The sequence below is a fragment of the Anolis carolinensis genome, chromosome 2, assembly GCF_035594765.1.
Source record: "Anolis carolinensis isolate JA03-04 chromosome 2, rAnoCar3.1.pri, whole genome shotgun sequence".
In the NCBI taxonomy this organism is placed as follows: Eukaryota; Metazoa; Chordata; class Lepidosauria; order Squamata; family Dactyloidae; genus Anolis; species Anolis carolinensis.
In genome coordinates this window covers 66,345,308-66,359,923 of record NC_085842.1, presented here as the reverse complement: position 1 = coordinate 66,359,923, position 14,616 = coordinate 66,345,308, and the positions used below count along the sequence as shown (strand labels likewise).

The window sequence follows — 14,616 nt, the reverse complement described above, 5'->3', positions numbered from 1 at the left end:
AGGTTGACTACAATTTTTGACTTCACTAGCTTGTAGTATTGATCCTTGAGCACTTTGTATATACTAAATACTCAGCAAGTGGAAGTGCCCATATTAACAAAATCAGGAAAAAAATGTTTTGGTTGTATTTTTCTGCATGACAATGGGTTAGACAGGATGTTCCCTGTGGTTACTTTCATCTCTATGGTTTTATGGTCTAAAAGCTTGGCTCTTTCAGCAGGCTTTTGGAGAATGAATATTCACCCCTAAGACAGATCCTGTTCCAGTGGCCAGTACTATATTCAATGCACTTTATTCTATTTGGTCACCTGCCTCTCTGTCAGTTTACAATATATACTTCAATGCACTTTGGCCCAGTTTGCTTTTATGAATCTTGCTCAGGTTTTTAAATTGCTTGTTTAGATGTCATTGTTATCTTATTATATTTACATGTATCATTTTATTTTATTTGATGTTTTTTTATTTTCTAATGACTGTAACTACCTGGGCATGGCTCCATGTAAGCTGCCCTGAGTCCCCTTGGGGAGATGAAAATGGGGTATAAAAATAAAACGTTGTTGTTGTTATTATTATGGTAGGAAGTGTAGAATAGCACTTAAATCAAACATATTAATCCACCCTTTTCTATCAGTAAGTTGTCCCCCACTTATTTGACAGGTTAGTGTCCAGAGCACGTAGGTTCTGCATTTCAATGATTTACAGCAGTGGTTCCCAAACTTATTTGGCCTACCATCCCCTTTCCAGAAAAAATATTACTCAGGGGCCTGGAATTAATTTTATTTAAATTTTAATAGTTATACAGAAATATATATTTACCTGTAGCCGTCACCGCTCCCCTGGATTGCTGCAGCGCCCACCAGGGGGTGGTAGAGCCCACTTTAGGAATCACTGATTTACAGTGTTCCCCTGCTACTTCGCGGTTCGCTTATCGTGGACTTGCTGTTTCGTGGAAACTTTATTTATTTACCTGCCTCATTGCTGCTTTTAATAGCTACATAGGTGCCCTTTCTCCCCCTTGCAAGCCCTGGGGAGAGTGAAGCCTTTTTTACCAGCACTGGCGGGCCCCTTTCTTCATGCCTGCTATGTTGCCCTGGCTGCCTCTGTTCCTGCAGTCAGGGAAGAAGACACCGCTTCGCTGGGTAAGCGAGTGAGGGTGGGTGAGAGTGTGAGGGCAGGCGGCAGCAGAGGAGCCTAGAAGAGGCAGTCCGGTTCCCTTTTCTGCCGCTGCTCCAGCCGGCCACACCGGAAAATGTGGAGGTCTCGGAAGAGAGGGGGTGGGACTTCCGAGTCCCTCTTCCGAGTCCTTCACATTTCCCGGCGTGGCCGGCAGGAGCAGTGGCAGAAAAAGGAGCCGGGCCGCCTCTTTTAGGCTCCTCTGCTGCTGTCCGCCCTCACTCTCTCACCCACCCACCCTCTCTTGCTTGCTCGCTTACTGGGCAGAGCAGTGTCTTCTTCCCTGGCTGCAGGAGCAGAGGCAGCCAGAGCAACATGGCAGGCACCAAGCAAGTGTCCTGCTGGCGCTGGTAAGAAAGGCTTCACTCTCCCCAGGGCTAGCAAGGGGGAGAAGGGCCACTTAACTATTAAAATAATGTTTAGATATTAAAATAAAAATAATGCCCCTACTTCGCGGATTTCCATGGTCATGGAATGTAACCCCTGCAATAAGTGAGGGAACACTGTATTTGACAGTGCCTTGAGCCATAACTTGTTAAATAAGCTGGTGCAGCAATTTACTGGGAAGCCTGTAAATTAATGCACCATCAACAATATAGATATATGGGCTTTTATATGAGCAATGTGCAGTCCTAAACACATATACTGAAATGTATATTTCCTGAGCAAGAAATTAGATAAGTGAGCAAATATATATACAGCATATGAGGAAAATGGCTTTGTTTAATGCTTCCAGATTTAAAAAAAGCCCAAGATGATACTGTGAATTGGGTGTTGAAGTTAAGAGACAACTCAAGGCAATTATTTTGGTCCTTGAGTAATATAATTGCTTTGATGACTTTTGTCAATAGGTATCTTCAGCAGTCTGGGTAAATGGAAATTTTCAAACTTTTCCACATTTGAAGGTTCCAAACCATTTTCAGACAGTGTTAATATGAGTAAGTTCTTCATGAATAAGGAACAATATGGAATATACTTTTCATTAATTCAAAAATACGTTCTTATCATGATAGTGCACAGTTTTAATTCTTTGTGTGTTTGGGGGGTGAGGGCCTGTTGGTTCATGTTCTGCATAATACCCAGGGTGCTTTGGTTATGTAAATACATGTTAAAAATTCCCTGTGGTCTGCTTTGAACATGTATGAAAGAAAACAAGTTATGAAAGTGCTAGAAAAAAATTAATGAGCTCACTGGGGATGATAGAGAGTGGGAAGCTGTGTGCTTTTGTGCAGAGTGTGAAATCTGTTTTGTTGCAGATCCTCATTTCTGTAAGGACTAGAAGATAAAAGTGATTTTGTCAGAATTCTTGGTTTACATATTGTTTTTTTATTTTGTTCTAGGGATTGATCAAAATAGTTTGAATGTTTTCATGGTATGGTTTAAATTAAAACCCTATGTAGATTTGTTTACTCTGAATTAATTCCCAGTATTGTTAGTTTGTCCGACCCAAGATTTTATTTGTAGCTTTATGTGTGAGAATAACTTGTAAAAAAGTAAGGATGCCCTCTTCTGGATAAAAGGGTGTTACAGAAATGAATTGAATGCAGTATTAAGAAGCTGGAATGTGGTTTACTTTAAGATAATAAACATTGTTTATCTTTGGAATGAGTGTTTCTGAGGGACTGAATATTAAAGTTTTGAGCTCCCAATATTTCTGTAATTTGAATAGTTTTGTACGTGGCATTAGATACTATTTATGGTCATGCAATCATCATAAAATACTTGGTAAAGCTCTAACATCTATATCCCAGTCATACTTCTGTAAACATGCTGGTTTTGATTTTTTTTTAAATCCTTTGTTTTTATAATCCCTAGAATTTAGTTTGAAGATAAAGTGTTGTATTTTTCTACTCACTCACTAGTAAAAGTAAGCATAATTTAACTGTAGCATTTAATGCTGACTCAACCTATTTTGGACAGCTTTAATCTTTTACCCTATACTTGAGTATACCTAAAAATAGATGTGTGACCTAGAACACTCTGTGATTCCTAGAATTAGGTGCATTATTATTCATTTAATACTCTTTAAAGGAAAGGTAGGTGTCGTGCTATTTTTAGATATAAAAGCTGAAGCTCAGATTGTATCAGACTTTGCATTTGCTAATAAGATTTTGGCTATCTTATCATCTGCTTTACTGTTTCAGTAGGCTGTTTTGAATGGTATAATGTGCCATTCAATGACTAAATTTACAAAATGTAATTCTGATTAATATTTGTCCTGTGTAGAGAAAATAGTTATGGAATAAATGTTTAAGTTTATTCTCCTGTATACTTTTTCAGGTGATTCTGTTGGTAGTAGAACAAGAAAGGTGGACCACATTGTGAAAGTATGCAAAGCAAGTTTTGAGAAATTTTTTAAATGACAGAAATTCTCTTTTTCTGTATTTTACTGTGATATGTGGCCACACAATAGTGTACAGGGTTTTTTCCCATTTTCTTCTCAGAAACTGCTCCCGCAGAAGATCTCAAAACAGAGTCCAAAAATCAGGTTGAGGTTGGGAGTTTAAATGAGGGCTTTTAGAAATATAAATGCCTATGAATGTTCGATACTGTCTGCTGGTATCCTTATTTTAAAAGCTTAAGAGGCTGAATTGCAAACTGCTAAACAGGGCTACAGCTAAAACCTTTTTAAAAGACAAGTTTCGTGCATACATCTATGCTAAAAGCATCAAATGGAAATGTTGCTTTCTTTTATTGGTTAAATATTATGTATTCTAGCTTAGTTCAGTATCTTGCAATGAGTGATAATGCATAATTTATCCAGTTGTTCCATATGGTCTGTTGTGTTGAGAAAAAATACTGCAAGGGTTAGCAAACATCTTGAGCTGGGAAAAGCAGTGTGAGTGGTTTGCCCTCTCATCTACTTTCTGCATTGCCACTCCTCCTCCTCCTTAATAGAGATACCTTGTTCTAAGTCCCATTGGCTAGGACAGGAATGGGCGGGGCCTGCAGACTTTTTTTTTTTTTTTTTTTTGCATGACCTCACTCCTGTTTGTCTCAGCACTGTGAGCTGGTAGGCTCTTTTCAGTTTCGGCTTCTGTGAAGAGAGTTTCGCTTCTGCTTCTCTTGCTGGATCTTACAAAGGAATCTGTTAGTGTTGCTGTTTCTGATCCACTTTGGTAAATGAAAAGGGATTTTCTTCTCTTTCCATAGACGTTCTGAACTGGACTAAAGATCTTCTGGGGGAACAAATCTCTGGGAGACCTGATTTCACAACTGCCACATTGGTGTGTCTAATGTGCTACAAGGATGAGCCCGGCATTTGGAGCTATGGAAGTGGAGCATTATTCCAAAGGCGTCCTGCTGGAGCCTTTTGTTCACCAGGTTGGGGGTCACTCCTGTGTCCTCCGGTTTAATGACAAGACCATCTGTAAGCCCCTTATCCAGCGTGAACACCAGTTCTATGAGACTCTTCCTGCAGAAATGCATAAATTCACTCCTCAATATGAAGGTATGTTACCCACTTTAGAAGAGGGCTGAGCATTTTATTTTCATCATCAATTCAAATGTGCTCTTTTGTTTTGTCTCTAAAATCTCTTACACTGAAAAGATTTTAGGGAGCTTCTTTTCATGTATTTTGATGTTGTCTGAGCCAGGCTGTGGAGATGCAGGGTGGAGATGCTTGCCAGTGGGTCTTTGGGCTGGCTAACAGCATTAGAGTAGAACAACTCTGCTGATGATAGCGTATAGATCACCTTTAGGCACAGGTAGGTAAGTATGTTGATAACAGCTTGTAAATGTTTTCAGTAATACTGTGCTCTTCACTCTGATCTTTTAGGTTGTATGCACTTTTACAAATTATTTCTTTTGAACAGTGTAAAATTTGGATTGTTCTTTATCTCTTACATTTTGATCACACTGGATATTTCAATCAAATGTCATCATAGCAGTGAAAACAGCAGTGCTTGTACTTGCCCTTAAGGAAATGGAAAAAAACCTATGGCTATTAGATAGGCAAAAGGTAAATTACACTTGAAAAAACTATTTCTGATGGTATGTGGAAGTGGATATTCCAGTTCTCAGCGACCCAAGGTATACTTAAGGGATTTAATTAATGATAATCCAAATTTTAAAATTCTGATTATATCATTACATTTTTTCATTAATAAAACAACCACTTGTTTCCCAGTTGTATATCTGAATTGAAGGACAGGCTAAGGGGAAATGTCTCTTAGCTGTATTGCTGTTTGCTGTGCACACTTACTGAAACATTTGAAAATTTCTCATTACAAGCTCTTAGCATGAATAAATACAAATGCTTTAAAAAAATATTTAACACAATGTAACAAATTGTATTAGCATATGTGGTTTTTCTCTTTCGTGTGTGTGTGGGAGGGACTGAGGGGTGGGGTAGGGGGCTGATTTGGTCCGTTTCTGTTGTTTTTTCCAGGAGAAAGCCAAAGGCCACTTTCTAGCTGGCTTCCCCCTATCCTGTAGCTCTTTCCTATGTGGACAGCAGGCCTGTCAGTCAGAGCTTCCGCACTCCCCACCCTTGCTACTGTAGGTCCCAGAGCCGCCTGCCCTGCTCAGAAGTGCCAGTCTCCCGCCAAGAACTCTAGTGATGAGCGGCAAGAATGTGCAGATTGGTTGATTTCAGGATAAAGAGAGGACTGAGGAAAAAAACCATTCAGCCAGTTGTTACAACTTCTGCCGTAACATTCCTATATGGCACAGGAAAGCACCCCTGTCAGAACTTTCCTCTAAGACTCTTAAAACATTACACAGTGCTCTAGAGACTTTTGAGATGAGGCAAAATGCTTTCAAGGTTCACCATGTTTTGATGTATTTCAGTCAAATTTGTTTTGTACTTCATTTTGTTATTTCTTTCACAAGACTTCTACATAACCGCAATCAATAAAATATATTCCCCAAAATAAAATAAAAAGAAATAATTGTGAACTTAAACGTGGTGATTCTATATGGAAGCCTTCAAAATAGTTGTCTGTTGTAATGTGTTTTGTTGTTCTTGTTTTGCTCTGCTCTTGAAAGTCTTTCCTTTCCCTGGAATCTCTTAACCCTCCTTTGTTTGGATAAATGCTTTTTGCTTTGCTGTTGAGCAAACCTTAAAGCTTGTGGTGTTTTTGTGCAGGGCATATTCCATTGCAAGATGTAAATATTCAATGTTTTACATCACTTTTAGGGACAGATAAGTCAGATTTTTAAAAAATAATAAAAATTTTCAATAATTGAAAACGTCTCCTGTTATTATTTGATTCTTATATGATTCTGCTCAGGAAAAAGAGAAGAATCTCCTGCATCATTAATGTGTTGTCTTCATGATAACTTGTCTTCTCTGTGAGGTGTCACTTTGTCTAGATGTTTTGATATTTGTTAGGTTGACAGATGAGTTTTGGCCTGTGGCAAGATAAAAAACTAAGGACTGGGGTAAGAGAAAAACCAAAGTTGCTATATTCTTAGTGTAAAATTATGTTGTGTTCTAAGATTTATTAGATCTAATTTATCTGGTTCTTAACTCAATGTCTTATTTCTCCTTTCAAGGTGTGGTATCTGTAAGTTTTGAAGAGGATGAAGATGGAAACCTCTGTCTAATAGCATATCCGCTAAATGGGGACCATGATAATTTAGAAAGCCTAGATAATTCTGACTGTGAACCTAAAAGTAAATTGCTACGATGGACTAATAAAAAGACTGTATTGCTAGAAAATGAAAAGCTCACTAAGGAATGGGTCCGACAACATCGAAAAGAAGAAAAAATGATGAAAAGGTAACTCGGAGGAAAAGTAAACAAAACACATATACACATACGTTCAATGGATTACAAAACATCATCCTAAGAATGTTAATGCAGGACTAAGTCCTTCTGTATTTATTTTAGGCAGTTGTGCATAGGATTGTAGCATTAAGCTTTAGTGCTATATGTTTGTATTTCGGAATAAGCCCCATTTGATTAAACATTCCAATTTTACTTTAAGTTTGATTTAATTGTGTAGGTCAGTTTGTTCTATGCTGCTGCCTTGACTTTTCACGTTGGAAAAAGGAGTCAATGAATTTCAGTGCTCTTTTATCATATTCTTGTTTCCTGTTTCATGATTAATTGGCAGCATGTTCCACAAGAGAAGGAATATCAGGAAATTTTTCTGATTTATAGAGGTCTCATCTTGAAAGATTTTATTGTAGTTCTAGTTATCCCCAGAAGTAACTTAACCTATGTATATTTTCCATGTCAGTCTGTTGACTCAAAATACAAAGGGGGTTGTGACCTTTTTACTGTAACATTTATTGTGGCAAAAGATTCCTTAGGCTAGAATCTACTCCACAAAATGCAAAACCTTTAAAAATGGGGTAGAAGATTTGAGAGGAAGGTGCACAAATTGCTCAGATTATAATAAAATAGCTAGTTAATGTCACCTGAAAGCAGTGCACAGGTTAACCTTATCAGAACACAACTCCCATTTTTCATATTGTTTGTAAAAGTGTAGTACACTGATTTGGCTGGAGATATTAATGTTTTTCCTTATTTTTCAGTCATAAATTAGAAGAAGAATTTGAATTGTTGAAGAAATCTGAAGTGTTGTATTACAGTGTTGAGAAAAAGGGGAACGTCAGTTCACAGTTTAAACATCATAATCCTTGGAGTATGAAATGCCATCAACAGCAGCTACAGCGAATGAAGGAAAATGCAAAACATCGAAATCAATATAGTATCCTTTGTCCAAATGTGTCATGTTTGCGAACAGAACAAGGGCTGTACTTTCTTAGGAACACTGCAAGATTAAATACCATCATACAAATTTTAATACTGGGAGACTATTGAGGCTGATTTAGGGTTTCTTGTCAGTCATAGGTCATTGTGACTATAAAGGATTGTTTTCTGTTGCTGAAATTGTTTTTGTGCTGGCATAAATCTGCAGGTCAGTTGTCTGCAGCAGCTTGAGTTTCTGTGCACTCTACAGCTGAAGGAGGCTATTGGTTGTAATGTGTTTGTAATGGAAACAAAGCTATGTTACTCATATGGCAGTTCTAGGCAAAAATCTCTCTTTAAACCAGTGTGTTGCAAGATGTCATATAGCAATTGTGTTAGAAGTGAAAACATGTCTTTAAACCAAGAATACATTTTAGTGTGATGCTAAGACTGCTTACATCATAATTAGTGGATTATTGCAAGCAAAATTAATTTCTGTGTCTTTGCATGGCTCTTAACATTGTTACCCCTTTAAAAGATAGCAGGATAGCTTGATGTGTATTTTAATATTTGTAAGCCACCTTCAGTCCTCTCTAGGGTAGAGAAAGGCAGGATAGGGGCCGGGCTGTGGCGCAGCTGTTGAGCAGCTGCCTTAAATCACTCTGACCATGAGGTCATGAGTTCGAGGCCAGCCCGTGGCGGGGTGAGCACCCGTCAATTAAAAATAAAAAAAAAATAGCCCCTGCTCGTTGCTGACCTAGCAACCCGAAAGATAGTTGCATCTATCAAGTAGGAGATAAGGTACCACTAATAAAAGTGGGGAGGCAAGATTAACTAATTTACGACCTGGTATGAGGAAGTGCCGTCAGTGTGAATGATGAAGCAGCTGCTCCCCCCTGTGGCCAGAATCGAACATCCCCTCAGAAGAAAGTTAACTTGCCTCTGCGTGTGTGTCTCTCAGTCTCTGTTTGATGTGTTTATGGGCATTGAATGTTTGCCCTATGTGTGTTATAATGTGATCCGCCCTGAGTCCCCTTCGGGGTGAGAAGGGCGGAATATAAATACTGTAAATAAATAAATAAATAGAAATGAAGTAAATAAATGAGTAAATAATATCAGAGGCAATATGCCTCACAGCAAGAGTTGTTAGGGAACATGTGTGTTGATGTGCTTTCGAATTTAGATCTTGCTTCTGAATTTCTCATGAGCATTGATTTGTCCACTGGGAACAGAATGCACAGTTTTGGTCTGAACAAGCAGGACTGCTTTTAGGTTCTTAGTGATACACAAGGTGAATGTTCTGTTGTATTTTGTCGATTGATAGGCTATGGGCTGTATGCTTCTGCAAATGGACCTCCTGCATATTAAATGCTAATGGGTTTCAGATGAGTATTAAGCCTTTAGAGCACTGAAGAAATTACATACATTGGGCAATTGGTATCTGTTGGAGTTGAGCTGAAAATAACTAGCCTTTTCTTAAATCAGTTCACACAAGATCTAATTCATCTGGAGCAGGAGCATCCTTGGGAATTCTTACAATTGGGTAGAACATTTATTACTTTGCTGGTAAAAGAAGATAGTCACAATTCTTGCAGATTTTCCTTAACTAAACAGAATTTATCTTACTGGAAAACCTAACCTCACGATATGAGGTGCCTTGTGTGTTGGATCTCAAGATGGGAACCCGACAACACGGAGATGATGCCTCTGAAGAAAAGAAGGCTAATCAGATCCGGAAGTGTCAGCAGAGTACTTCAGCTGTGATTGGCGTCCGGGTGTGTGGAATGCAGGTGAGCCTAAAAACAGCTAGGAGTGGAATAAGACATTCGGAATGAGGGTCCCTGTTGAAAAGAGAACTATGCGTGAAATCAATTTCTACTTGCATTTTGTTGCAGTAGGAAAACTCCAGCTTTCTCCTGAATCAAAATATTAGGTTATCATTATAGTTGTTGTTGAATTATAGTCATAGATGTCTTAGGGGGTGTAATTGAACATTGCCAGGTAGTTTAAAATGACATGCCTGATAACTATCTTCGGTGCAAAGTAACTCGGTTTTGTTATTAACTTTCAACAATTCTGTAACTCTACTACTTCATACTTTTCTAGCTGAGAGATTTTACATTATATTCACCATCTTGCTGAAGAAAGCTCCAGAACGTGGCAGTATCACTGTAATCAGGCGGACGGGCCACTTCAGAGCAATTGCTCTTATCAGGAGCTGAGAAAGTGAGCCACTGTGCCCTTCTCTAACTATGCATGGATTTCGCTATTTAACCATCAGGCTGCCCCTTAATTTGATTAGCAGGTTCTTCATAGGAGATAGAGGAAGTTTGTTTCCACATGCATGTGCATGAAGTGAAGCATGGACCCACAAGTCTTGAATATTAAAGGATTAAAACCAACTGCCCTTTCTGTCAAAACATGCAAAATCTTCTGCAGATTCTGCCATGGACCATAGACTGTAGCCACTCACATTCAACTTTGCATTTGAAATCATTTGGCACTGAGACCTCTGATAAATTGGTGTGCTGGCTCATTTCAGTTGGAGTGAGAAAGGGGTTTTGTAAAGTCAGGAAGAGAATTTTATTTATATTTTGATAGAATTGAGGATAGAAATGTATTTCTTCCTTTATAGGGTTCATAAAGCAACCAAAGCAATGCCCCTTCCACAAAGAATGTAATCTTGATTCAAAGGCAAGCCACCATTTCTTGTTATGATATCCATCTTGCCTTTCATTGTGGAAGGATTCCTAGGGCTACTTAAATTTTAAAAATTAATCAGTTACAGTTATTTTGGGACAGCTTCTATCCCAGGTATTCTCCGGAGACTATTTCCATCTTCCAAAACCCAGTTCTCGTTTGGTCATTGTGATCAGCTTTCATTCCATCATGGTTTTTTTCTGAGTGCGGAAAGCTTGGCTGTGTGTTTTCTAATCTGCTTCATTCAGTACTTGAAGTGAGGGTTGGGAGCTTTAATTGCCCAAAGACAGAGGGAGAGACACCAAGGGCTGCAGTTGTGTGCTCCAGATGAGATGTTAACATTGTTTGGGTATGTGGTCTCAACTCTCTGTATGTGAAGGAAACCAACAGATGTGTCCATAGGGACAATAAAAGTAGATTTGTATCCCTGTTTCCCGGCTGTTGCTTCACAAGGTTTCTTTTTAATTTAATCTGAATACAGAACCTCACAAAGTAGCCCGTTTTCTTAGTTTTCCTGCACTGCTATTAGATGAAATATGTTTGCCCTTCTTCAGCTTTTTCTAAGAAAGAAGCTTCTCTCTCCTTCCACTTCCTTATTAACACTTCATAGCAAGTAGCACCTGTTAGAAGCCTGCTGTTTATAACAGCTTGCCTTATTTCAAGTGACAGGTTTTTTCCTGAGGTGATTGTCAATTCATGGTTTGTGTTTATGGAAAGTAGTTTTTACCAGCATGCTTTCTAGTAGAAGCATGTGAAATGCATCATTTTGGTATCGGGTGGCTGTGGTCATTTTAGTTTGATTTTCATTATTCTTCTAGCAGATACCTACATGCTTTGTAAGAAAATGTTAGAGAATAGTTTCACAAATGTATTAATTTTCTTCAAACAATATAGACCAACACAGTAGCTCCTTTTAAAAAAGTATTTTTTCATCATGAACAGGTCACTGGACACCACAGGCAGCCACTCCAATTGGCATTAGTTTTTCAAACAGAGTTAATAAGTGCAAGCATGATACTGGAGTGAATGAGCTGAATTAGAGACTGGCGCAGCTATGCATGTCATAACCTGACTATGGAAATGGTGGCCAAATATTTTTTTAATTCTAAATTCTTCCATCTTACTTACTAAATGGAAAAAAACCAATGTAAATCTGAACAGTTTTCTTGGCAACTAAAATGAATTGATGAATTATAATTGCCAAAATATGCCATTCCTCCTTTATACCAGAGGAGCTTTCCCAAGATTTCCTTCTTTCCTGTATCTGTTGATTTCCTCAGTTTTGATTATGATATATTGTTGCATTTGGCACTAATCATATCTTTGATTTTTCTATAGGTTTACCAACCAGGTTCTGGCCAGTTAATGTTCATGAATAAATACCATGGAAGAAAGCTATCTGTCCAAGGATTTAAAGAAGCACTTTACCAGTTCTTTCATAATGGCAAATATTTGAGAAGAGAACTTTTTGAACCTGTACTCAAGAAACTGACTGAATTAAAATCAGTCTTAGAGAAACAGGAATCATACCGTTTCTACTCCAGCTCTTTGCTCATTATTTATGATGGAAAGGAATTACCAGATGTACCCGTGGACTCTGACCCAGAAGACCTTGAAGGTCTTTCAGAGGAGTCATCTGATGAATCTGCAGGGGCATATGCCTACAAGCCCACTGCTAGCTCTGTTGATGTTCGAATGATAGACTTTGCCCACACAACCTGCAGGTATTATGGAGAAGATAGCGTGGTACACGAGGGCCAAGATACGGGTTATGTTTTTGGACTCCAAAACTTAATAGCTATTATTAAAGAAATAAGGGACGAAAACAGCGAATAAACATTTAGAATGCAAAATCGTAGAAATCACTATAGTGACTCTTTGTATTCCAGAAATATTGACCACTTTCTGGTGGTAGCAGACTGTACAGACTGTGTTGCGGCAGCTCTGTCAGTGATGGACCTGTTCAAAAGAGGGCATTTCCTTTTAGTGGTGCTAGAGGTAGCACTGATGCATCTGGGTATCTTTATTATTTATTTTAACTCTCTCGTAAACATTCCATTTTTGATTATTCGAATACCTCTGTTATTCCTGTGTGTATATGTATCAATAAAATTCTTTTTGTTCATTATAAGTGGTAATGTCTTTCCGATACCAGTCATTTACTTCAGCATGAGGGCAGTGATTATCAGATGTTGGTCCTCCGCGTGTTTTGAAGTTCAGCTCCCAGAACTAGCCAGCTTGGCTGATATTCAGGGATTCTGGGATTCTTCAGGTCTTATTCCTTATAAAATACAATGCTTTTTAGCAGGAAGTTATTATAACATATTTTTGGTATTTTGCTTGGCCACAAACTATGATAAGAATGAGCTTACGTGTTTCTATATGTTGGAGGAATGCTTCTGATCAATGAGCCAAAATTTTTGCATTGTTCATTCCAAAAGTGATGTAGGACCTTTTGGAGAGAGCCATTAAGCAGCTCTCCAAGGAGCCTAAATAGGCCAATGGACATCCCAGCAATCATAAGCTGTATGGGGGTGCCTCCCTCCCTTTTACAATGCCTAAATACCAGTGTACTTCTTTCTGACTTGTAGACAAGCACTCGTGGCTACTGCTTTACCATCTTATCTTGCAAGACAGATTTTATACTGCCTGTATCTGCATTGCGCTTTCCAATCACCTCTGTTGCTGGGCAGCACGTTTGGTATTTTAAGGCAACCTTGTTTTGTTTTGTCTTGTCTTGTCACTGGAGTTAGGTCTTAGACAAACAACACTCGACTCTGAATATTATAATTCCCTACTTTGGAACACCATACAGTATTTTCAGTGGACCTGAAAATTTATACATCTTGTCCTGAGTGGGATCATTTGTCATCTTGTGTTTTGAGTGTTTTGACTCATATTTTTTCCCTGCATGTTCTCTGATAAGGCCCTAAAGAAGTTAGTATGACTGCTGCTTTCATGAATATACATATACAATTTACATGCCTAGAAATAGAAAATAAATGTTTAATTTTAAACTTAACTCTGAAAAATTGGAGAATCAAATGCTAAGAAAGGTGAACACTATTCTATGTACTCAGTATTTGTCTATGTGGGCAATATCACCAAATATTTGTTTCTGCATAATGGATCACAGTAACTAAAATTAGGCAAATGTATGGAGCCTGCGGTGTGTATGAAAGGAAACATATATGGTAATCACCTAGGTCATCTCCCATTTTTATATCCTACTGATTTTTAACGAAGTGTGTTGTCCAGATATAGTGGTGCTACTGATACTTTCCCTTTCTATGATTCTATTTTGTGGGTCCTTACCTGTATAATCATTTTCATAATTCCTTCTTCACTTCTTGGTAGATTGTATTATAAGTACCAAATGCTAAGTATGAATTGCTCTAATATGACCCACTGATCCATAGGCAGTACAACAAGATGTTTTCTCCAATGCAGCAATTCCCAAATGTTGGTCCTCCAGGTGTTTTGGACTTCCAAATTTCAGGATCCCTGAATGTCAGCCAAGCTGGCTAGGACTTCTGTAAGCTGAATTTCAAAACACCTGGAAGACCAGCATTTGGTGACCATTGCTCTAGTGCACCCTTAGAATAAACACAATGGATAAAAATGGATGACAACCAGGGTCCTTTCTAAATACAGTCCAGTTTTGTCTGTCTGTCTGTCTGTCTGTCTGTCTGTCTATCTATCTATCTATCTATCTATCTATCTATCTATCTATCTATCTATCTATCTATCTGCTTCCATTCATCCGTCCATTTGTATTAATGTCTACTCTGGATTCCTGGGATGAGTGTATTTCCCACCAAAGAGGTTTTTATCATTAGTACCCAGGGCAGGTAATTATATCTCTACGTTGTCTTTGAGATATACTTAAAATAATATATTTGACCATAGTATATTGAGCAACTATGGATTCTTTTTGAGAAGGATTTTGAGCAGAATTATGTGGTCAGAGGCTGCTGAAATGTCCTGTAAAACTAAGACAATGCTTATCTGTGTACACCTGAAGTTTGTTAAACAAGGATAGTAAAGCAATCTTGAGCAAAAGCTCAGTCTATGCCCACATCACTCTGAAGCTTAAGCTT

At 38.3% G+C, this 14,616-nt stretch overlaps 1 protein-coding gene across 3 annotated transcripts in view; it reads left to right on the top strand.

Moving 5' to 3' along the window:
* Nucleotides 1-12,647, top strand: part of ip6k2 (inositol hexakisphosphate kinase 2) — a 35,240-nt gene extending 22,593 nt beyond the window's left edge. For 2 of the 3 annotated variants that reach the window (XM_062969838.1, XM_062969839.1), the window contains exons 2-6: nt 4,327-4,624; nt 6,673-6,898; nt 7,660-7,835; nt 9,431-9,606; nt 11,855-12,647. In XM_062969838.1, coding sequence (XP_062825908.1) covers nt 4,423-4,624; nt 6,673-6,898; nt 7,660-7,835; nt 9,431-9,606; nt 11,855-12,352 — 1,278 coding nt within the window. In that variant the 5' untranslated portion in view covers nt 4,327-4,422 and the 3' untranslated portion in view covers nt 12,353-12,647. Of the gene's footprint in view, nt 1-4,165; nt 4,625-6,672; nt 6,899-7,659; nt 7,836-9,430; nt 9,607-11,854 lie in introns of those variants that run through there. The other variant, XM_003217720.3, reaches the window with a different exon arrangement.
* Nucleotides 12,648-14,616: the final 1,969 nt, after the last annotated feature.